Source organism: Salmo salar, unplaced genomic scaffold, assembly GCF_905237065.1.
Source record: "Salmo salar unplaced genomic scaffold, Ssal_v3.1, whole genome shotgun sequence".
NCBI classification, from domain to species: domain Eukaryota; kingdom Metazoa; phylum Chordata; class Actinopteri; order Salmoniformes; family Salmonidae; genus Salmo; species Salmo salar.
The window spans coordinates 123413-146680 of record NW_025548267.1 but is presented as its reverse complement, the minus strand read 5'-3'; the positions used below and the strand labels follow the sequence as shown (position 1 = coordinate 146680).

At 50.1% G+C, this 23268-nt stretch overlaps 1 protein-coding gene across 1 annotated transcript; it reads left to right on the top strand.

The window, feature by feature from the left end:
* The first annotated feature begins 2151 nt into the window (after nucleotides 1-2151).
* On the top strand, nucleotides 2152-21112 carry LOC106583398 (uncharacterized). Its single transcript, XM_045712125.1, has 12 exons — nucleotides 2152-2436; nucleotides 2622-2735; nucleotides 10442-10474; nucleotides 11407-11664; nucleotides 14998-15030; nucleotides 15145-15162; nucleotides 16733-16771; nucleotides 17167-17199; nucleotides 17314-17331; nucleotides 19523-19561; nucleotides 20791-20823; nucleotides 21028-21112. Exons 1-12 carry the CDS (start codon nucleotides 2250-2252, stop codon nucleotides 21090-21092), a joined length of 870 nt encoding a protein of 289 aa, XP_045568081.1. The 5' UTR covers nucleotides 2152-2249; the 3' UTR covers nucleotides 21093-21112.
* Nucleotides 21113-23268: the final 2156 nt, after the last annotated feature.

The following is a 23268-nucleotide window of genomic DNA, read 5'->3' as shown; positions in this document are numbered from 1 at the left end:
GAAGCTGATGATGCTGGAGGGCCTGCAGGGAGCAGTCGCTGTTGGAGCTGTTGATGCTGGAGGGCCTGCAGGGAGCAGTCGCTGTTGAAGCTAATGATGCTGGAGGGCCTGCAGGGAGCAGTCGCTGTTGAAGCTAATGATGCTGGAGGGCCTGCAGGGAGCAGTCGCTGTTGAAGCTAATGATGCTGGAGGGCCTGCAGGGAGCAGTCGCTGTTGGAGCTAATGATGCTGGAGGGCCTGCAGGGAGCAGTCGCTGTTGGAGCTAATGATGCTGGAGGGCTCGTTGTCTATGATTCTGCCGATGGAAGGCTCCTCTTCCACAGTGAACACCAGCTCATCCTCTCCGTTCAGCTCCACAGGCTGCTGCAGGGTGACCGTAGCCCGGAGGATGTCCCTGTCCAGGCACCTCTCTCTCAGGGTGACCGTAGCCCGGGGGATGTCCCTGTCCAGGCACCCTCTCTCAGGGTGGACCGTAGCCCGGAGGATGTCCCTGTCCAGGCACCTCTCTCTCAGGGTGGACCGTAGCCCGGAGGATGTCCCTGTCCAGGCACCTCTCTCTCAGGGTGACCGTAGCCCGGAGGATGTCCCTGTCCAGGCACCTCTCTCTCAGGGTGACCGTAGCCCGGAGGATGTCCCTGTCCAGGCACCTCTCTCTCAGGGTGGACCGTAGCCCGGAGGATGTCCCTGTCCAGGCACGTCTCTCTCAGGGTGACCGTAGCCCGGAGGATGTCCCTGTCCAGGCACCTCTCAGGGTGACCGTAGCCCGGAGGATGTCCCTGTCCAGGCACCTCTCAGGGTGACCGTAGCCCGGAGGATGTCCCTGTCCAGGCACCTCTCTCTCAGGGTGACCGTAGCCCTGAGGATTCCCTGTCCAGGCACCTCTCTCTCAGGGTGACCATAGCCCGGAGGATGTCCCTGTCCAGGCACCTCTCTCTCAGGGTGACCGTAGCCCGGAGGATGTCCCTGTCCAGTCACCTCTCTCTCAGGGTGACCGTAGCCCGGAGGATGTCCCTGTCCAGGCACCTCTCTCTCAGGGTGACCGTAGCCCTGAGGATTCCCTGTCCAGGCACCTCTCTCTCAGGGTGACCGTAGCCCGGAGGATGTCCCTGTCCAGGCACCTCTCAGGGTGACCGTAGCCCGGAGGATGTCCCTGTCCAGGCACCTCTCTCTCAGGGTGACCGTAGCCCTGAGGATGTCCCTGTCCAGGCACCTCTCTCTCAGGGTGGAGCGTAGCTGGCACACCTCTACAGGTCCCCTGGTCTGGGTCATATCAAGGAAAGGGTCCCCAGACGCCCCCTGTTTTCCAACCTGATGGCTCATTCCCATGGGGGGGACCTCTCCTCTGCCTCTCCGTTGCCCCTGCGTGAGTCTCTCTGCTGTGGGGGAGGGGGAGCAGGCTTGGGTAATGGTTTCCTGTTGAAGTAAACCTTCTCCCGTACTACTGGCTCAGAGGCTGGCACCGTGGCCACACCCTGTTTGATTGGGCTTGGATGCATACTCCAACACAGAAACACGGAGACTTACAAAACAGTGTATATAGGAAATGTGCTACATACTTAGACTTTCTGCATAATTCACATGTTCAAGACATAACATTATAACTTTAGACTTATTGAAAAAGTCTATATAATTTTCTCCACCATTTTCCCATTTCCTGCTGTAGATTTACAGTTAATTCAATCGCATAATGAAATCACGGTGGAATACATTGTGAGGCAAATATAAATTACTTTAAAATTGCCAGTCAATACATTTAAAGGTTACACATGAACATCAATAGGCATGAATGTCAATAATATGAATCAGTGTGTGTAGATTATAATTAAACTAAATAAATACCTGCTGTCATTACACCTAATTATCTGGAGCAGATATTTACCGAATCCGAGGGCAGTGATCTGTTTTATCTGGTATCTGTGTAGGTGTTGTATCTCAGCCAGTGATCTCTGTTTTATCTTGTATCTGTGTAGGTGCTGTATCTCAGCCAGTGATCTGTTTTATCTGGTATCTGTGTAGGTGCTGTATCTCAGCCAGTGATCTGTTTTATCTGGTATCTGTGTAGGTGCTGTATCTCAGCCAGTGATCTGTTTTATCTTGTATCTGTGTAGGTGCTGTATCTCAGCCAGTGATCTGTTTTATCTTGTATCTGTGTAGGTGCTGTATCTCAGCCAGTGATCTCTATTGATGGAACTAAAGGCTGGGGGGTGGTCCTGAAGTGTGAGTCTGGAGGCTGGTTTCCTGAACCTGAGATGGAGTGGCTGGACAGTTCTGGAACCATCCTCCCTGCTGATGGACCTCCAGAGATACACAGGGAGGAGGACCTCTACACTGTGAGACGACATGTCACCGTGAACCGGACTGACACCAACAGGTTCACCTGTAGAGTTCAACAGCCGGAGATCAACCACCTGAAGGAGACAGAGATTCATGTCCCAGGTGAGGTCTTCATTGGTTAACCCAAATACCTGAGACCCCTAGTTAGTTAGACTAGTTAGTGGAGGACGGTTTCCTAAGGGATGACCTGATTGGTCTGTTTTCAGTAGTATTTATAAATGATGCTTTACTTCCTGTACAGTATATATGTAGTGTTGTAATGGTTTGACATGGCTTCTCTGTTTCAGATGAGGTGTTTCCTAAATCACAAGTAGGGTTGATTGTTGGTCTACTAATAGCAGCAGCTGTTGTAGTTCTTACAGCTTCAGCTGGTGGTGTCTACTGGTGGAGAAAACATAAAGGTGAGTTTAACCTTGATGTCTGACTGGTCCTTGATGTCTCATCATTAAACAATTTCAGTTTTTTAAAATATTTGTATATATTTGCAAAAAATGTCTAAATACCTGTTTTTGCTTTGTCATTATGGGGTGTTGCTTAGATTATAACTAGGAATGATCCATATCCTGTCCATTAGACTCTATTCATTTATACCAGGTTACCTTCAGTCCTGTATTAGATCAGGATATAACTAGGAATGACCCATATCCTGTCCATTAGACTCTATTCATTTATACCAGGTTACCTTCAGTCCTGTATTAGATCAGGATATAACTAGGAATGACCCATATCCTGTCCATTAGACTCTATTCATTTATACCAGGTTACCTTCAGTCCTGTATTAGATCAGGATATAACTAGGAATGATCCATATCCTGTCCATTAGACATTCAGCTTGTTGTCGTTGTAGATCACAACATGTTCAGGAGAGTTTTACCTTTTTACTACGGGGTCCAAATAGTTTCTAGCTCAAACAGTTCGGATGGTACAGACATTAAATAATCATTTGCACGCCGAGGTGTCCGATTGTGAAACAGCCAAACAGGATTTTACAGGATTCTACTGGATCTGGAACCTCACCTTGTCTTCAACCTGCGTAAGAACCTCTCTACCTCTGGTTACATATCACTGGAATATAAACCTTATCTAGTCTATCACCTGGGTAAGAACCTCTCTACCTCTGGTTACATATCACTGGAATATAAACCTGATCTAGTCTATCACCTGGGTAAGAACCTCTCTACTGGCTGTACTGGGTAGACCAGAGGAACCATGTTCTGAGGAGTAACCAGTCCTCTACTGGCTGTACTGGGTAGACCAGAGGAACCAGGCTCTGAGGGGTGACCAGTCCTCTACTGGCTGTACTGGGTAGACCAGAGGAACCAGGCTCTGAGGGGTGACCAGTCCTCTACTGGCTGTACTGGGTAGACCAGAGGAACCAGGCTCTGAGAGGTGACCAGTCCTCTACTGGCTGTACTGGGTAGAGAGGAACCAGGCTCTGAGGGGTGAACAGTCCTCTACTGACTGTACTGGGTAGACCAGAGGAACCAGGCTCTGAGGGGTGACCAGTCCTCTACTGGCTGTACTGGGTAGACCAGAGGAACCAGGCTCTGAGGGGTGACCAGTCCTCTACTGGCTGTACTGGGTAGAGAGGAACCAGGCTCTGAGTGGTGACCAGTCCTCTACTGGCTGTACTGGGTAGACCAGAGGAACCAGGTTCTGAGGGGTGACCAGTCCTCTACTGGCTGTACTGGGTAGACCAGAGGAAGCAGGCTCTGAGGGGTGACCAGTCCTCTACTGGCTGTACTGGGTAGAGAGGAACCAGGCTCTGAGGGGTGACCAGTCCTCTACTGGCTGTACTGGGTAGACCAGAGGAACCAGGCTCTGAGGGGTGACCAGTTCTCTACTGGCTGTACTGGGTAGACCAGAGGAACCAGGCTCTGAGGGGTGACCAGTCCTCTACTGGCTGTACTGGGTAGACCAGAGGAACCAGGCTCTGAGGGGTGACCAGTCCTCTAGTGGCTGTACTGGGTAGAGAGGAACCAGGCTGAGGGGTGACCAGTCCTCTACTGGCTGTACTGGGTAGACCAGAGGAACCAGGCTCTGAGGGGTGACCAGTCCTCTACTGGCTGTACTGGGTAGACCAGAGGAACCAGGCTCTGAGGGGTGACCAGTCCTCTACTGGCTGTACTGGGTAGACCAGAGGAACCAGGCTCTGAGGTGTGACCAGTCCTCTACTGGCTGTACTGGGTAGACCAGAGGAACCAGGCTCTGAGGGGTGACCAGTCCTCTACTGGCTGTACTGGGTAGACCAGAGGAACCAGGCTCTGAGGGGTGACCAGTCCTCTACTGGCTGTACTGGGTAGAGAGGAACCAGGCTCTGAGGGGTGACCAGTCCTCTACTGGCTGTACTGGGTAGACCAGAGGAACCAGGCTCTGAGGGGTGACCAGTACTCTACTGGCTGTACTGGGTGGAGAGGAACCAAGCTCTGAGGGGTGACCAGTCCTCTACTGGCTGTACTGGGTAGACCAGAGGAACCAGGCTCTGAGGGGTACCAGTCCTCTACTGGCTGTACTGGGTAGAGAGGAACCAGGCTCTGAGGGGTGTCCAGTCCTCTACTGGCTGTACTGGCTAGACCAGAGGAACCAGGCTCTGAGGGGTGACCAGTCCTCTACTGGCTGTACTGGGCAGAGAGGAACCAGGCTCTGAGGGGTGACCAGTCCTCTACTGGCTGTACTGGGTAGACCAGAGGAACCAGGCTCTGAGGGGTGACCAGTCCTCTACTGGCTGTACTGGGTAGACCAGAGGAACCAGGCTCTGAGGGGTGACCAGTCCTCTACTGGCTGTACTGGGTAGAGAGGAACCAGGCTCTGAGGGGTGACCATTACTCTACTGGCTGTACTGGGTAGAGAGGAACCAGGCTCTGAGGGGTGACCAGTCCTCTACTGGCTGTACTGGGTAGAGAGGAACCAGGCTCTGAGGGGTGACCAGTCCTCTACTGGCTGTACTGGGTAGAGAGGAACCAGGCTCTGAGGGGTGTCCAGTCCTCTACTGGCTGTACTGGCTAGACCAGAGGAACCAGGCTCTGAGGGGTGACCAGTCCTCTACTGGCTGTACTGGGTAGACCAGAGGAACCAGGCTCTGAGGGGTGACCAGTCCTCTACTGGCTGTACTGGTTAGAGAGGAACCAGGCTCTGAGGGGTGACCAGTCCTCTACTGGCTGTACTGGGTAGACCAGAGGAACCAGGCTCTGAGGGGTGACCAGTCCTCTACTGGCTGTACTGGTTAGAGAGGAACCAGGCTCTGAGGGGTGACCAGTCCTCTACTGGCTGTACTGGGTAGAGAGGAACCAGGCTCTGAGGGGTGACCAGTCCTCTACTGGCTGTACTGGGTAGACCAGAGGAACCAGGCTCTGAGGGGTGACCAGTCCTCTACTGGCTGTACTGGGTAGAGAGGAACCAGGCTCTGAGGGGTGACCAGTCCTCTACTGGCTGTACTGGGTAGACCAGAGGAACCAGGCTCTGAGGGGTGACCAGTCCTCTACTGGCTGTACTGGGTAGAGAGGAACCAGGCTCTGAGGGGCGACCAGTACTCTACTGGCTGTACTGGGTAGAGAGGAACCAGGCTCTGAGGGGTGACCAGTCCTCTACTGGCTGTACTGGGTAGAGAGGAACCAGGCTCTGAGGGGTGACCAGTCCTCTACTGGCTGTACTGGGTAGAGAGGAACCAGGCTCTGAGGGGCGACCAGTACTCTACTGGCTGTACTGGGTAGAGAGGAACCAGGCTCTGAGGGGTGACCAGTCCTCTACTGGCTGTACTGGGTAGAGAGGAACCAGGCTCTGAGGGGTGACCAGTCCTCTACTGGCTGTACTGGGTAGAGAGGAACCAGGCTCTGAGGGGTGTCCAGTCCTCTACTGGCTGTACTGGGTAGACCAGAGGAACCAGGCTCTGAGGGGTGACCAGTCCTCTACTGGCTGTACTGGGTAGAGAGGAACCAGGCTCTGAGGGGTGACCAGTCCTCTACTGGCTGTACTGGGTAGACCAGAGGAACCAGGCTCTGAGGGGTGACCAGTCCTCTACTGGCTGTACTGGGTAGAGAGGAACCAGGCTCTGAGGGGTGACCAGTCCTCTACTGGCTGTACTGGGTAGACCAGAGGAACCAGGCTCTGAGGGGCGACCAGTACTCTACTGGCTGTACTGGGTAGACCAGAGGAACCAGGCTCTGAGGGGTACCAGTCCTCTACTGGCTGTACTGGGTAGAGAGGAACCAGGCTCTGAGGGGTGTCCAGTCCTCTACTGGCTGTACTGGCTAGACCAGAGGAACCAGGCTCTGAGGGGTGACCAGTCCTCTACTGGCTGTACTGGGCAGAGAGGAACCAGGCTCTGAGGGGTGACCAGTCCTCTACTGGCTGTACTGGGTAGACCAGAGGAACCAGGCTCTGAGGGGTGACCAGTCCTCTACTGGCTGTACTGGGTAGACCAGAGGAACCAGGCTCTGAGGGGTGACCAGTCCTCTACTGGCTGTACTGGGTAGAGAGGAACCAGGCTCTGAGGGGTGACCATTACTCTACTGGCTGTACTGGGTAGAGAGGAACCAGGCTCTGAGGGGTGACCAGTCCTCTACTGGCTGTACTGGGTAGAGAGGAACCAGGCTCTGAGGGGTGACCAGTCCTCTACTGGCTGTACTGGGTAGAGAGGAACCAGGCTCTGAGGGGTGTCCAGTCCTCTACTGGCTGTACTGGCTAGACCAGAGGAACCAGGCTCTGAGGGGTGACCAGTCCTCTACTGGCTGTACTGGGTAGACCAGAGGAACCAGGCTCTGAGGGGTGACCAGTCCTCTACTGGCTGTACTGGTTAGAGAGGAACCAGGCTCTGAGGGGTGACCAGTCCTCTACTGGCTGTACTGGGTAGACCAGAGGAACCAGGCTCTGAGGGGTGACCAGTCCTCTACTGGCTGTACTGGTTAGAGAGGAACCAGGCTCTGAGGGGTGACCAGTCCTCTACTGGCTGTACTGGGTAGAGAGGAACCAGGCTCTGAGGGGTGACCAGTCCTCTACTGGCTGTACTGGGTAGACCAGAGGAACCAGGCTCTGAGGGGTGACCAGTCCTCTACTGGCTGTACTGGGTAGAGAGGAACCAGGCTCTGAGGGGTGACCAGTCCTCTACTGGCTGTACTGGGTAGACCAGAGGAACCAGGCTCTGAGGGGTGACCAGTCCTCTACTGGCTGTACTGGGTAGAGAGGAACCAGGCTCTGAGGGGCGACCAGTACTCTACTGGCTGTACTGGGTAGAGAGGAACCAGGCTCTGAGGGGTGACCAGTCCTCTACTGGCTGTACTGGGTAGAGAGGAACCAGGCTCTGAGGGGTGACCAGTCCTCTACTGGCTGTACTGGGTAGAGAGGAACCAGGCTCTGAGGGGCGACCAGTACTCTACTGGCTGTACTGGGTAGAGAGGAACCAGGCTCTGAGGGGTGACCAGTCCTCTACTGGCTGTACTGGGTAGAGAGGAACCAGGCTCTGAGGGGTGACCAGTCCTCTACTGGCTGTACTGGGTAGAGAGGAACCAGGCTCTGAGGGGTGTCCAGTCCTCTACTGGCTGTACTGGGTAGACCAGAGGAACCAGGCTCTGAGGGGTGACCAGTCCTCTACTGGCTGTACTGGGTAGAGAGGAACCAGGCTCTGAGGGGTGACCAGTCCTCTACTGGCTGTACTGGGTAGACCAGAGGAACCAGGCTCTGAGGGGTGACCAGTCCTCTACTGGCTGTACTGGGTAGAGAGGAACCAGGCTCTGAGGGGTGACCAGTCCTCTACTGGCTGTACTGGGTAGACCAGAGGAACCAGGCTCTGAGGGGCGACCAGTACTCTACTGGCTGTACTGGGTAGAGAGGAACCAGGCTCTGAGGGGTGACCAGTCCTCTACTGGCTGTACTGGGTAGAGAGGAACCAGGCTCTGAGGGGTGACCAGTCCTCTACTGGCTGTACTGGGTAGAGAGGAACCAGGCTCTGAGGGGCGACCAGTCCTCTACTGGCTGTACTGGGTAGAGAGGAACCAGGCTCTGAGGGGTGACCAGTCCTCTACTGGCTGTACTGGGTAGAGAGGAACCAGGCTCTGAGGGGTGACCAGTCCTCTACTGGCTGTACTGGGTAGAGAGGAACCAGGCTCTGAGGGGCGACCAGTACTCTACTGGCTATACTGGGTAGAGAGGAACCAGGCTCTGAGGGGTGACCAGTCCTCTACTGGCTGTACTGGGTAGAGAGGAACCAGGCTCTGAGGGGTGACCAGTCCTCTACTGGCTGTACTGGGTAGAGAGGAACCAGGCTCTGAGGGGTGACCAGTCCTCTACTGGCTGTACTGGGTAGAGAGGAACCAGGCTCTGAGGGGTGACCAGTCCTCTACTGGCTGTACTGGGTAGAGAGGAACCAGGCTCTGAGGGGTGACCAGTACTCTACTGGCTGTACTGGGTAGAGAGGAACCAGGCTCTGAGGGGTGACCAGTCCTATACTGGCTGTACTGGGTAGACCAGAGGAACCAGGCTCTGAGGGGTGACCAGTCCTCTACTGGCTGTACTGGGTAGAGAGGAACCAGGCTCTGAGGGGTAACCAGTCCTCTACTGGCTGTACTGGGTAGACCAGAGGAACCAGGCTCTGAGGGGTGACCAGTACTCTACTGGCTGTACTGGGTAGAGAGGAACCAGGCTCTGAGGTGTGACCAGTCCTCTACTGGCTGTACTGGGTAGACCAGAGGAACCAGGCTCTGAGGGGTGACCAGTCCTATACTGGCTGTACTGGGTAGAGAGGAACCAGGCTCTGAGAGGTGACCAGTACTCTACTGGCTGTACTGGGTAGAGAGGAACCAGGCTCTGAGGGGTGACCAGTCCTCTACTGGCTGTACTGGGTAGAGAGGAACCAGGCTCTGAGGGGTGACCAGTACTCTACTGGCTGTACTGGGTAGAGAGGAACCAGGCTCTGAGGGGTGACCAGTCCTCTACTGGCTGTACTGGGTAGAGAGGAACCAGGCTCTGAGGGGTGACCAGTCCTCTACTGGCTGTACTGGGTAGAGAGGAACCAGGCTCTGAGGGGTGACCAGTCCTCTACTGGCTGTACTGGGTAGAGAGGAACCAGGCTCTGAGGGGTGACCAGTCCTCTACTGGCTGTACTGGGTAGACCAGAGGAACCAGGCTCTGAGGGGTGACCAGTCCTCTACTGGCTGTACTGGGTAGAGAGGATCCAGGCTCTGAGGGGTGACCAGTCCTCTACTGGCTGTACTGGGTAGAGAGGAACCAGGCTCTGAGGGGTGACCAGTCCTCTACTGGCTGTACTGGGTAGAGAGGAACCAGGCTCTGAGGGGTGACCAGTACTCTACTGGCTGTACTGGGTAGACCAGAGGAACCAGGCTCTGAGAGGTGACCAGTCCTCTACTGGCTGTACTGGGTAGAGAGGAACCAGGCTCTGAGGGGTGACCAGTCCTCTACTGGCTGTACTGGGTAGACCAGAGGAACCAGGCTCTGAGGGGTGACCAGTCCTCTACTGGCTGTACTGGGTAGAGAGGATCCAGGCTCTGAGGGGTGACCAGTCCTCTACTGGCTGTACTGGGTAGAGAGGAACCAGGCTCTGAGGGGTGACCAGTCCTCTACTGGCTGTACTGGATAGAGAGGAACCAGGCTCTGAGGGGTGACCAGTCCTCTACTGGCTGTACTGGGTAGACCAGAGGAACCAGGCTCTGAGGGGTGACCAGTCCTCTACTGGCTGTACTGGGTAGACCAGAGGAACCAGGCTCTGAGGGGTGACCAGGATATAACTAGGAATGACCCATATCCTGTCCATTAGACTCTATTCATTTATACCAGGTTACCTCCAGTCCTGTATTAGATCAGGATATAACTAGGAATGATCCATATCCTGTCCATTAGACTCTATTCATTTATACCAGGTTACCTTCAGTCCTGTATTGGATCAGGATATAACTATATATAGGTACCAGTGTGAAGCTTGTAGAGCAAAACGGGTGAATTACCTTTTAGACCCCCAGACACTAAAGTCAGAGTTTAGTTTAGCATTATGCTAATTAGATTACCGAGTGGAACAGACATCCAGGCTTTTAATGATTATTAATTATTATTGTACTTTTTACTATTGTGCTTTTATACATTTGTTGTCTTTTGTCTACAGAGGAGAAGCAAAGACAACGATGGGAAGAACTACGTAAGTGGGCTGTTGTCTTGTTAGAGTTTCACATAAAGAGATTATGATCATTACTATAATACTGATGGGTCAACTGTTAATCACAGACCTCATGGTTTATTACTATAATACTGATGGGTCAACTGTTAATCACAGACCTCATGGTTTATTACTATAATACTGATGGGTCAACTGTTAATCACAGACCTCATGGTTTATTACTATAATACTGATGGGTCAACTGTTAATCACAGACCTCATGGTTTATTACTATAATACTGATGGGTCAACTGTTAATCACAGACCTCATGGTTTATTACTATAATACTGATGGGTCAACTGTTAATCACAGACCTCATGGTTTATTACTATAATACTGATGGGTCAACTGTTAATCACAGACCTCATGGTTTATTACTATAATACTGATGGGTCAACTGTTAATCACAGACCTCATGGTTTATTACTATAATACTGATGGGTCAACTGTTAATCACAGACCTCATGGTTTATTACTATAATACTGATGGGTCAACTGTTAATCACAGACCTCATGGTTTATTACTATAATACTGATGGGTCAACTGTTAATCACAGACCTCATGGTTTTGTCTTGTTCTACAGTATATAACTCTACATCTAACCTGACTAGTAATGTCCTCTTGTTCTACAGTATATAACTCTACATCTAACCTGACTAGTAATGTCCTCTTGTTCTACAGTATATAACTCTACATCTAACCTGTCTAGTAATGTCCTCTTGTTCTACAGTATATAACTCTACATCTAACCTGACTAGTAATGTCCTCTTGTTCTACAGTATATAACTCTACATCTAACCTGACTAGTAATGTCCTCTTGTTCTACAGTATATAACTCTACATCTAACCTGACTAGTAAAGTCCTCTTGTTCTACAGTATATAACTCTACATCTGTTTTCTTTCCTGTCTAGTTGATGCCCTGTTTGTGGACAGACACAAGGATCACCTCATTCAGAAGGTTTCCGAGGGGAAATCTATAGCATCTGAGCTGCACCAGAAGGACTTGATCCCTGATGAGATGAACTCTCGGATCAGTGCTGCTGCGACCAGCCAGGACCAGATGAGACTGTTGTTCAAGGCCCTAGAAGAAGCAGAAAACACAACAAGAGTGAAATCAGCATTTTACAGGATTCTACTGGATCTGGAACCTTATCTAGTCTATCACCTGGGTAAGAACCTCTCTACCTCTGGTTACATATCACTGGAATATAAACCTTATCTAGTCTATCACCTGGGTAAGAACCTCTCTACCTCTGGTTACATATCACTGGAATATAAACCTGATCTAGTCAATCACCTAATTGTATGATAGTCTTCAATTAAATTGACCCTTTCTACAAACTACCGTATTTACTTGTATAGTATCTGAATCCATGTAGGTTTACTCTACTATGTAGTTCCTAGCTTAGCAGGTCAATTAATCACATGTATTTTTTTTTTTAACATCAGCAGTTGTCACAACGTGTTTTTCAGATACCCTAAAAGTTCAAAGAGCAGTGCAATGCAGAGGCAGAAGCATAGTGGCTATGAAAGACCCCCTAGAAAGGCACCTGCTGGCACCATAATAACATGATGGTTTTAGGTGTCAACATGTCTTCCAACTGACTATCTGTTTTTTACGACCATCCACAGATTCAGACTTTCATGCTGACTACACCACTCGCTCGCTTCGCAAGCGCTGCAAAATAAATGTATAAATCTATATTATTCAATTATTGCACCGACACTGCTCGCAAGTGCCCACAAGCGTCTGCGTTGCTAAGTCAGTTCTATTTGTGACGCCGATCGCATCTCCTCATTGGTGGGTGACTGAAAGACGAACGGAGGTCTGGTGGTAATGCACTTTATAAAAGTTAGTCCAAAGATGAAAAGGCCTAGAAGGAGGAGAGATGACTAGAAACAATTTGGTTGACTGTTTTATCTGTGGATTAATTGTCGGAGTAGAGGACCTTGTGCATTTCAGGTAAAATAACAACTCAACGTTTATATTCCTGGACAAAGTAGCTAGCAACAGCAAGCTAGCTAAAAAGGACAAATTAGCTAGCAACTGCATGCTAGCTAAATAGGACAAATTAGCTAGCAAGTGCAAGCTAACTAGCTAAATTGCCATACATGTTTAATGCTTTTCGACCAGTCCCCAAATTAATGTCATTGGTTCAGAGTTTGTTTTGATATTTTAACCTCCGTGTCATGATCGCGTTTGGTGTAGGGGGACAAAATACATTTATGCCCGATGGCGCAGCCGGTTTGGGTTCAGTATTATGATACAATGAATAATAATAATTATAATAATAATAATAATATAATTAATAATAATTGAACTAACCATCAAGGGATACGTTACAATTTACAATAATGAATAGCTGTGAAAACCAGTCTAGCAATATTTTAGATTTAAATACATAAACGTTGATATTTTTTTGCTGTGTCAATTAACTTTCCGATTTTTTTGAACGCGTTGGCAGTTTGACATCTTAGAAAAATACTTGTCTCCATTGACAGTCCATGTTAATTTATGGCAGTATTTTATGTCAGGAAGACGTGACTTGGTGAGAGGTATTATTGACCCATAGACACCGATCGACTGATTAAGAACCCTGAGGACCAAACCACATAAGCACGACACGGGCAATTTAAGACTTTTAGAGGATGGAAAGCTGCAGGAATATTTTTTTTTATTTAACCTTTATTAAAATATGTATATATATTTATTTATTTAGTAGGTAGTGTGTTTGTCTGATGCGCCGTCTTCCTGTCTGTCTGTCTGTCTGTCTATGTTCCTGTCTGTCTGCCTATGTTCCTGTCTGTCTATGTTCCTGTCTGTCTGTCTATGTTCCTGTCTGTCTATGTTCCTGTCTGTCTATGTTCCTGTCTGTCTGTCTATGTTCAAATCAAATCAAATCAAATCAAATTTATTTTTATATAGCCCTTCGTACATCAGCTGATATTCTCAAAGTGCTGTACAGAAACCCAGCCTAAAACCCCAAACAGCAAGCAAAGCATGTGAAAGAAGCACGGTGGCTAGGAAAAACTCCCTAGGAAAAACTCCCTAGAAAGGCCAAAAACCTAGGAAGAAACCTAGAGAGGAACCAGGCTATGAGGGGTGGCCAGTCCTCTTCTGGCTGTGCAGGGTGGATATTAAAACAGAACATGGTCAAAATGTTAAAATGTTAAAATGTTCATAAATGACCAGCATGGTCAAATAATAATAATCATAGTAGTTGTCGAGGGTGCAACAAGCACGTCCGGTGAACAGGTCAGGGTTCCATAGCCGCAGGCAGAACAGTTGAAACTGGAGCAGCAGCACGGCCAGGTGGACTGGGGACAGCAAGGAGTCATCATGCCAGGTAGTCCTGAGGCATGGTCCTAGGGCTCAGGTCCTCCGAGAGAAAGACAGAAAGAGAGAAAGAGAGAATTAGAGAGAGCATATTTAAATACACACAGGACACCGGATAAGACAAGAGAAATACTCCAGATGTAACAGACTGACCCTAGCCCCCCGACACATAAACTACTGCAGCATAAATACTGGAGGCTGAGACAGGAGGGATCAGAAGACACTGTGGCCCCATCCGATGATACCCCGGACAGGGCCAAACAGGCAGGATATAACCCCACCCACTTTGCCAAAGCACAGCCCCCACACCACTAGAGGGATGTCTCCAACCACCAACTTACCGTCCTAAGACAAGGCCGAGTATAGCCCACAACGATCTCCGCCATGGCACAACCCAAGGGGGGGCGCCAACCCAGACAGGAAGACCACGTCAGTGACTCAACCCACTCAAGTGACGCACCCCTCCCATGGACGGCATGGAAGAACACCAGTAGGCCAGTGACTCAGCCTCTGTAAAAGGGTTAGAGGCAGAGAATCCCAGTGGAAAGAGGGGAACCGGCAAGGCAGAGACAGCAAGGGCGGTTCGTTGCTCCAGCCTTTCCGTTCACCTTCACACTCCTGGGCCAGACTATACTTAATCATAGGACCTACTGAAGAGATAAGTCTTCAGTAAAGACTTAAAGGTTGAGACTGAGTCTGCGTCTCTCACATTGGTAGGCAGACCATTCCATAAAAATGGAGCTCTATAGGAGAAAGCCCTACCTCCAGCCGTTTGCTTAGAAATTCTAGGGACAATTAGGAGGCCTGCGTCTTGTGACCGTAGCGTGCGTGTAGATATGTACGGCAGGACCAAATCGGAAAGATAGGTAGGAGCAAGCCCATGTAATGCTTTGTAGGTTAGCAGTAAAACCTTGAAATCAGCCCTTGCCTTAACAGGAAGCCAGTGTAGGGAGGCTAACACTGGAGTAATATGATCAAATTTTTTGGTTCTAGTCAGGATTCTAGCAGCCGTATTTAGCACTGTTCCTGTCTGTCTGTCTATGTTCCTGTCTGTCTGTCTATGTTCCTGTCTGTCTATGTTCCTGTCTGTCTGTCTATGTTCCTGTCTGTCTGTGTTCCTGTCTGTTTTGGTGACAAGATGACTGAATATATTTCTCCCCACTAGATGAACTCAGTGATAACCTGCCTGGACAGCTGGGTAAGTGTTGTCTCTGTGTTTACTATATTCATGTATTATCAACATTACAACATTATCAAAGGAAATAGAGGAAATTACCCATAATACATCATGTTTTATCTACTCTGTCTACAGGGGTCAGAATACAGATGGGTGAGTTGTGTGAAAGTCTGTTCTTCTCCAACTTCATGTTCTTGTAAAGTCCTCTACTGGCTGTACTGGGTAGAGAGGAACCAGGCTCTGAGGGGTGACCAGTCCTCTACTGGCTGTACTGGGTAGAGAGGAACCAGGCTCTGAGGGGTGACCAGTCCTCTACTGGCTGTACTGGGTAGACCAGAGGAACCAGGCTCTGAGGGGTGACCAGTCCTCTACTGGCTGTACTGGTTAGAGAGGAACCAGGCTCTGAGGGGTGACCAGTCCTCTACTGGCTGTACTGGGTAGAGAGGAACCAGGCTCTGAGGGGTGACCAGTCCTCTACTGGCTGTACTGGGTAGACCAGAGGAACCAGGCTCTGAGGGGTGACCAGTCCTCTACTGGCTGTACTGGGTAGACCAGAGGAACCAGGTTCTGAGGGGTGACCAGTCCTCTACTGGCTGTACTGGGTAGAGAGGAACCAGGCTCTGAGGGGTGACCAGTCCTCTACTGGCTGTACTGGATAGACCAGAGGAACCAGGCTCTGAGGGGTGACCAGTCCTCTACTGGCTGTACTGGGTAGAGAGGAACCAGGCTCTGAGGGGTGACCAGTCCTCTACTGGCTGTACTGGGTAGAGAGGAACCAGGCTCTGAGGGGTGACCAGTCCTCTACTGGCTGTACTGGGTAGACCAGAGGAACCAGGCTCTGAGGGGTGACCAGTCCTCTACTGGCTGTACTGGGTAGAGAGGAACCAGGCTCTGAGGGGTGACCAGTCCTCTACTGGCTGTACTGGGTAGAGAGGAACCAGGCTCTGAGGGGTGACCAGTCCTCTACTGGCTGTACTGGGTAGACCAGAGGAACCAGGCTCTGAGGGGTGACCAGTCCTCTACTGGCTGTACTGGGTAGACCAGAGGAACCAGGCTCTGAGGGGTGACCAGTCCTCTACTGACTGTGCTGGGTAGACCAGAGGAACCAGGCTCTGAGGGGTGACCAGTCCTCTACTGGCTGTACTGGGTAGACCAGAGGAACCAGGCTCTGAGGGGTGACCAGTCCTCTATTGGCTGTACTGGATAGAGAGGAACCAGGCTCTGAGGGGTGACCAGTCCTCTACTGGCTGTACTGGGTAGAGAGGAACCAGGCTCTGAGGGGTGACCAGTCCTCTACTGGCTGTACTGGGTAGAGAGGAACCAGGCTCTGAGGGCTGACCAGTACTCTACTGGCTGTACTGGGTAGAGAGGAACCAGGCTCTGAGGAGGTGACCAGTCCTCTACTGGCTGTACTGGGTAGACCAGAGGAAGCAGGCTCTGAGGGGTGACCAGTCCTCTACTGGCTGTACTGGGTAGACCAGAGGAACCAGGTTCTGAGGGGTGACCAGTCCTCTACTGGCTGTACTGGGTAGACCAGAGGAACCAGGTTCTGAGGGGTGACCAGTCCTCTACTGGCTGTACTGGGTAGAGAGGAACCAGGCTCTGAGGGGTGACCAGTCCTCTACTGGCTGTACTGGGTAGAGGGGAACCAGGCTCTGAGGAGGTACCAGCAGGGTTAGATAATAACATGATTTTCGGTGTCAACTGACTGTCTGTTTTTTAGGACGACCCAAAGATTCAGATGAGGAAGACCTTTACCTTGGTTAGTAGTGTGTTTGTGTCTGATGCGCCTGTCTTCCTGTCTGTCTATGTTCCTGTCTGTCTGTCTATGTTCCTGTCTGTCTGCCTATGTTCCTGTCTGTCTATGTTCCTGTCTGTCTGTCTATGTTCCTGTCTGTCTATGTTCCTGTCTGTCTGTCTATGTTCCTGTCTGTCTGTCTATGTTCCTGTCTGTCTGTCTATGTTCCTGTCTGTCTGTCTATGTTCCTGTCTGTCTATGTTCCTGTCTGTCTATGTTCCTGTCTGTCTGTCTATGTTCCTGTCTGTCTGTCTATGTTCCTGTCTGTCTATGTTCCTGTCTGTCTGTCTATGTTCCTGTCTGTCTGTGTTCCTGTCTGTTTTGGTGACAAGATGACTGAATATATTTCTCCCCCCTAGATGAACTCAGTGATAACCTGCCTGGACAGCTGGGTAAGTGTTGTCTCTGTGTTTACTATATTCATGTATTATCAACATTACAACATTATCAAAGGAAATAGAGGAAATTACCCATAATACATCATGTTTTATCTACTCTGTCTACAGGGGTCAGAATACAGATGGGTGAGTTGTGTGAAAGTCTGTTCTTCTCCAACTTCATGTTCTTGTAAAGTCCTCTACTGGCTGTACTGGGTAGAGAGGAACCAGGCTCTGAGGGGTGACCAGTCCTCTACTGGCTGTACTGGGTAGAGAGGAACCAGGCTCTGAGGGGTGACCAGTCCTCTACTGGCTGTACTGGGTAGACCAGAGGATCCAGGCTCTGAGGGGTGACCAGTCCTCTACTGGCTGTACTGGGCAGAGAGGAACCAGGCTCTGAGGGGTGACCAGTCCTCTACTGGCTGTACTGGGTAGACCAGAGGAACCAGGCTCTGAGGGGTGACCAGTCCTCTACTGGCTGTACTGGGTAGACCAGAGGAACCAGGTTCTGAGGGGTGACCAGTCCTCTACTGGCTGTACTGGGTAGACCAGAGGAACCAGGTTCTGAGGGGTGTCCAGTCCTCTACTGGCTGTACTGGGTAGAGAGGAACCAGGCTCTGAGGGGTGACCAGTCCTCTACTGGCTGTACTGGGTAGACCAGAGGAACCAGGCTCTGAGGAGTGACCAGTCCTCTACTGGCTGTACTGGGTAGACCAGAGGAACCAGGCTCTGAGGAGTGACCAGTCCTCTACTGGCTGTACTGGGTAGAGAGGAACCAGGCTCTGAAGGGTGACCAGTCCTCTACTGGCTGTACTGGGTAGACCAGAGGAACCAGGCTCTGAGGGGTGACCAGTCCTCTACTGGCTGTACTGGGTAGAGAGGAACCAGGCTAAGAGGTGTGACCAGTCCTCTACTGGCTGTACTGGGTAGAGAGGAACCAGGCTCTGAGGGGTGACCAGTACTCTACTGGCTGTACTGGGTAGACTAGAGGAACCAGGCTCTGAGGGGTGACCAGTCCTCTACTGGCTGTACTGGGTAGAGAGGAACCAGGCTCTGAGGGGTGACCAGTCCTCTACTGGCTGTACTGGGTAGACCAGAGGAACCAGGCTCTGAGGGGTGACCAGTCCTCTACTGGCTGTACTGGGTAGACCAGAGGAACCAGGCTCTGAGGGGTGACCAGTCCTCTACTGGCTGTACTGGGTAGACCAGAGGAACCAGGCTCTGAGGGGTGACCAGTCCTCTACTGGCTGTACTGGGTAGACCAGAGGAACCAGGCTCTGAGGGGTGACCAGTCCTCTACTGGCTGTACTGGGTAGACCAGAGGAACCAGGCTCTGAGGGGTGACCAGTCCTCTACTGGCTGTACTGGGTAGACCAGAGGAACCAGGCTCTGAGGGGTGACCAGTCCTCTACTGGATGTACTGGGTAGACCAGAGGAACCAGGCTCTGAGGGGTGACCAGGCCTCTACTGGCTGTACTGGGTAGAGAGGAACCAGGCTCTGAGGGGTGACCAGTCCTCTACTGGCTGTACTGGGTAGACCAGAGGAACCAGGCTTTGAGGGGTGACCAGTCCTCTACTGGCTGTACTGGGTAGACCAGAGGAACCAGGCTCTGAGGGGTGACCAGTCCTCTACTGGCTGTACTGGGTAGACCAGAGGAACCAGGCTCTGAGGGGTGACCAGTCCTCTACTGGCTGTACTGGGTAGAGAGGAACCAGGCTCTGAGGGGTGACCAGTACTCTACTGGCTGTACTGGGTAGACTAGAGGAACCAGGCTCTGAGGGGTGACCAGTCCTCTACTGGCTGTACTGGGTAGAGAGGAACCAGGCTCTGAGGGGTGACCAGTCCTCTACTGGCTGTACTGGGTAGAGAGGAACCAGGCTCTGAGGGGTGACCAGTCCTCTACTGGCTGTACTGGGTAGACCAGAGGAACCAGGCTCTGAGGGGTGACCAGTCCTCTACTGGCTGTACTGGGTAGACCAGAGGAACCAGGCTCTGAGGGGTGACCAGTCCTCTACTGGCTGTACTGGGTAGACCAGAGGAACCAGGCTCTGAGGGGTGACCAGTCCTCTACTGGCTGTACTGGGTAGACCAGAGGAACCAGGCTCTGAGGGGTGACCAGTCCTCTACTGGCTGTACTGGGTAGAGAGGAACCAGGCTCTGAGGGGTGACCAGTCCTCTACTGGCTGTACTGGGTAGACCAGAGGAACCAGGCTCTGAGGGGTGACCAGTCCTCTACTGGCTGTACTGGGTAGACCAGAGGAACCAGGCTCTGAGGAGGTACCAGCAGGGTTAGATAATAACATGATTTTCGGTGTCAACTGACTGTCTGTTTTTTAGGACGACCCAAAGATTCAGATGAGGAAGACCTTTACCTTGGTTAGTAGTGTGTTTGTGTCTGATGCGCCTGTCTTCCTGTCTGTCTATGTTCCTGTCTGTCTGTCTATGTTCCTGTCTGTCTGCCTATGTTCCTGTCTGTCTATGTTCCTGTCTGTCTGTCTATGTTCCTGTCTGTCTATGTTCCTGTCTGTCTGTCTATGTTCCTGTCTGTCTGTCTATGTTCCTGTCTGCCTATGTTCCTGTCTGCCTATGTTCCTGTCTGCCTATGTTCCTGTCTGCCTATGTTCCTGTCTGTCTGTCTGTCTGTCTGTCTGTCTGTCTGTCTGTCTGTCTGTCTGTCTGTCTGTCTGTCTGTCTGTCTGTCTGTGTTCCTGTCTGTGTTCCTGTCTGTGTTCCTGTCTGTGTTCCTGTCTGTCTGTCTGTCTGTCTGTCTGTCTGTCTGTCTGTCTGTCTGTCTGTCTGTCTGTCTGTCTGTCTGTCTATGTTCCTGTCTGTCTGTCTGTCTGTCTATGTTCCTGTCTGTCTGTCTGTCTATGTTCCTGTCTGTCTGTCTGTCTGTCTGTCTATGTTCCTGTCTGTCTGTCTGTCTGTCTGTCTGTCTGTCTATGTTCCTGTCTGTCTGTCTGTCTGTCTATGTTCCTGTCTGTCTGTCTGTCTGTCTATGTTCCTGTCTGTCTCTGTCTGTCTGTCTCTGTCTGTCTGTCTGTCTGTCTGTCTGTCTGTCTGTCTGTCTGTCTGTCTGTCTGTCTGTCTGTCTGTCTGTCTGTCTGTCTGTCTGTCTGTCTATGTTCCTGTCTGTCTGTCTGTCTATGTTCCTGTCTGTCTGTCTGTCTATGTTCCTGTCTGTCTGTCTGTCTGTCTATGTTCCTGTCTGTCTGTCTGTCTGTCTATGTTCCTGTCTGTCTGTCTGTCTGTCTCTGTCTGTCTCTGTCTGTCTGTCTGTCTGTCTGTCTATGTTCCTGTCTGTCTGTCTGTCTGTCTCTGTCTGTCTGTCTGTCTGTCTCTGTCTGTCTGTCTCTGTCTGTCTGTGTCTGTCTGTCTGTCTGTCTGTGTTCCTGTCTGTCTGTCTATGTTCCTGTCTGTCTGTCTGTCTCTGTCTGTCTGTCTGTCTGTCTGTCTGTCTGTCTGTCTGTCTGTCTGTCTGTCTGTCTGTCTGTCTGTCTGTCTCTGTCTGTCTGTTCCTGTCTGTCTGTCTGTCTTTGTTCCTGTCTGTGTTCCTGTCTATGTTTCTTTTTGACAAGATGACTGAATATATTTCTCCCCCCTAGATGAACTCATTCAAAACCTGCCTGGACAGCTGGGTAAGTGTTGTCTCTGTGTTTACTATATTCATGTAATTATCAACATTACCAACATTATCAAAGGAAATAGAGGAAATTACCCATAATACATCATGTTTTATCTACTGTCTACAGAAGAGGTCAGAATAGAGAGGATGTAGTCTGTTTTCATGTTCTAGTACCCATAATACATCATGTTTTTTTTTTTCTGTCTTCTTTCTACAGAGAAGATCAGAAAACAGAGGGGTGAGTTGCGTGTGAAAGTCTGTGCAACTGCATGCATGTATTAGTAAAAGTTTGGTGGAGGAGGAATAATGGTCTGGGGTTGTTTTTCATGGTTCAGGCCCCTTAGTTCCAGTGAAGGGAAATCTTAACGCTACAGCATACAATGACATTCTAGACGATTCTGTGCTTCCAACTTTGAGGCAACAGTTTGGGGAAGACCCTTTCCTGTTTCAGCATGACAATGTCCCCGTGTACAAAGCCAGGTCCATACAGAAATGGTTTGTTGAGATCTGTGTTAGAACTTGACTGGCCTGCACAGAACCCTGACCTCAACCCCATCGAACACCTTTGGGATGAATTGGAACGCTGACTGAGCCAAGCCTAATCACCCAAAATTGGTGCCGACCTCACTAACGCTCTTGTGGCTGAACTGAAGCAAGTCCCCGCAGCAATTTTAACATCATCTAGTGGAAAGCCTTCCCAGAATAGTGGAGGCTGTTATAGCAGCGAAGGGGGACCAACTGTCACGCTCGTCGTAAAGATGGTACCAAGGCGCAGCGTGAATGTGAATGCTCATCTTCTTGTTTATTGAGAAGAAAACTAAACAAAATTAAATAATACAAAAACAACGACTAGAAACAGTCCTACACAAGGAACAACTACCCACAAAAACCCATGAAAAAACACCCCTACTAAATAGGACCTTCAATTAGAGACAACGAGAAACAGCTGCCTCCAATTGAAGGTCAAACCAATAAACTAAGCATAGAAATAGATAAACTAGACACATACATAGAAATAGACTAACATAGAACATTGCCCAACAAACCCCGAAACATACAAACCAAACACCCCCTGCCACGTCCTGACCATACTACAATAACAAATAACCCCTTTACTGGTCAGGACGTGACACCAACTCCATATTTATGCCCATGATTTTGGAATGAGATGTTCACCTGTTTATTCAGCCAGGGATAAAACATAAAAAACAAACCAGGATAAAACATGAAACTGTGTTCATTTAAAATGTTCTTTTTAAATTATTGACCCTTTTTCTTCAGTCCTCAATGTTTAATTCCTTTGGAAAATACAGTTACACCATGTAGTAAATCTGTCCTTATAAAACCACTTGACACCTTTCCAACTATCTTTAGAGATGCATTGTAGAGGTGTTGTATAATTTCAGCCAGTATTTTTTTTAAACTGCTCAGGAGCCAAAACAGGTCCCTGAATTTGTATATTTGTACCATACAGTACGTTACAAATCCAATTCATACAATATGAGGAGGGCTACAGGAAGCTTTTAGGGTTAGTCTAATTCTGTTTCCCCAGTTGACCTCTAACCTTTAACCCCCCTGTCTGTGCAGGTGGAGGATGAGGAGGGCTACAGGAAGCTTTTAGGGTTAGTCTAATTTTCTTTCCCCAGTTGACATCTAACCTTTAAACCCACTGTCTGTGCAGGTGGAGGATGAGGAGGGCTACAGGAAGCTTTTAGGGGTTAGTCTAATTCTATTTCCCCAGTTGACCTCTAACCTTTAACCCCCCCCGTCTGTGCAGGTGGAGGATGAGGAGGGCTACAGGAAGCTTTTAAGGGTTAGTCAAATTTTGTTTCCCCAGTTGACCTCTAACCTTTAAACCCACTGTCTGTGCATATATAATCTTGAGACTTTTAACATTTATTTTACTAGGCAAGTCATTTAAGAACAAATTCTTATTTTCAATGACAGCCTAGGAACAATGGGTTAACTGCCTTGTTCAGCAGCAGGATGACAGGTTTTTACCTTGTCAGCTCGGGGATTCGATCTTGCAACCTTTCGGTTACTAGTCCAACACTCAAACCACTAGGCTACCTGCCAGAGGTGTGGACTCTAGTCACATGACTTGGACTTGAGTCAGATTCGAGTCACAATAATGATGACTTGCAACTCAACTTTGACTTTAACACCAATGACTCGTGACTTGACTTGGACTTGAGCCTTATGACTCGACCTGACTTGATACCCTCCCCGAAGCCCAGATATTATAAATGATGCTGTTAAAAAGAGGTCAGAGCATCAACTCTTCATTTAACGGATTACAGTTTGAATCGGACAGCAGCCAATCAAATTGTGCGTGTCAGTGCAGAGGAACGTCGACGGGTGAATTCAGAAGGAGCCCTTGGAAAGATGATACACAAAATTATTATTTTCAGATATAAAGACGACGCTGTATCAACAAAAAACGGATTGCAACTTGCAA

Excerpts from the sequence above, each read along its gene's own strand:
- LOC106583398 (XM_045712125.1), top strand. The coding sequence starts at position 2,250 with ATGGAGTGGCTGGACAGTTCTGGAACCATCCTCCCTGCTGATGGACCT. Across the intron at positions 11,665-14,997 it reads TTATCTAGTCTATCACCTGG|ATGAACTCAGTGATAACCTG; the intron begins GTAAGAACCTCT and ends TCTCCCCACTAG. Across the intron at positions 16,772-17,166 it reads TGAGGAAGACCTTTACCTTG|ATGAACTCAGTGATAACCTG; the intron begins GTTAGTAGTGTG and ends TCTCCCCCCTAG.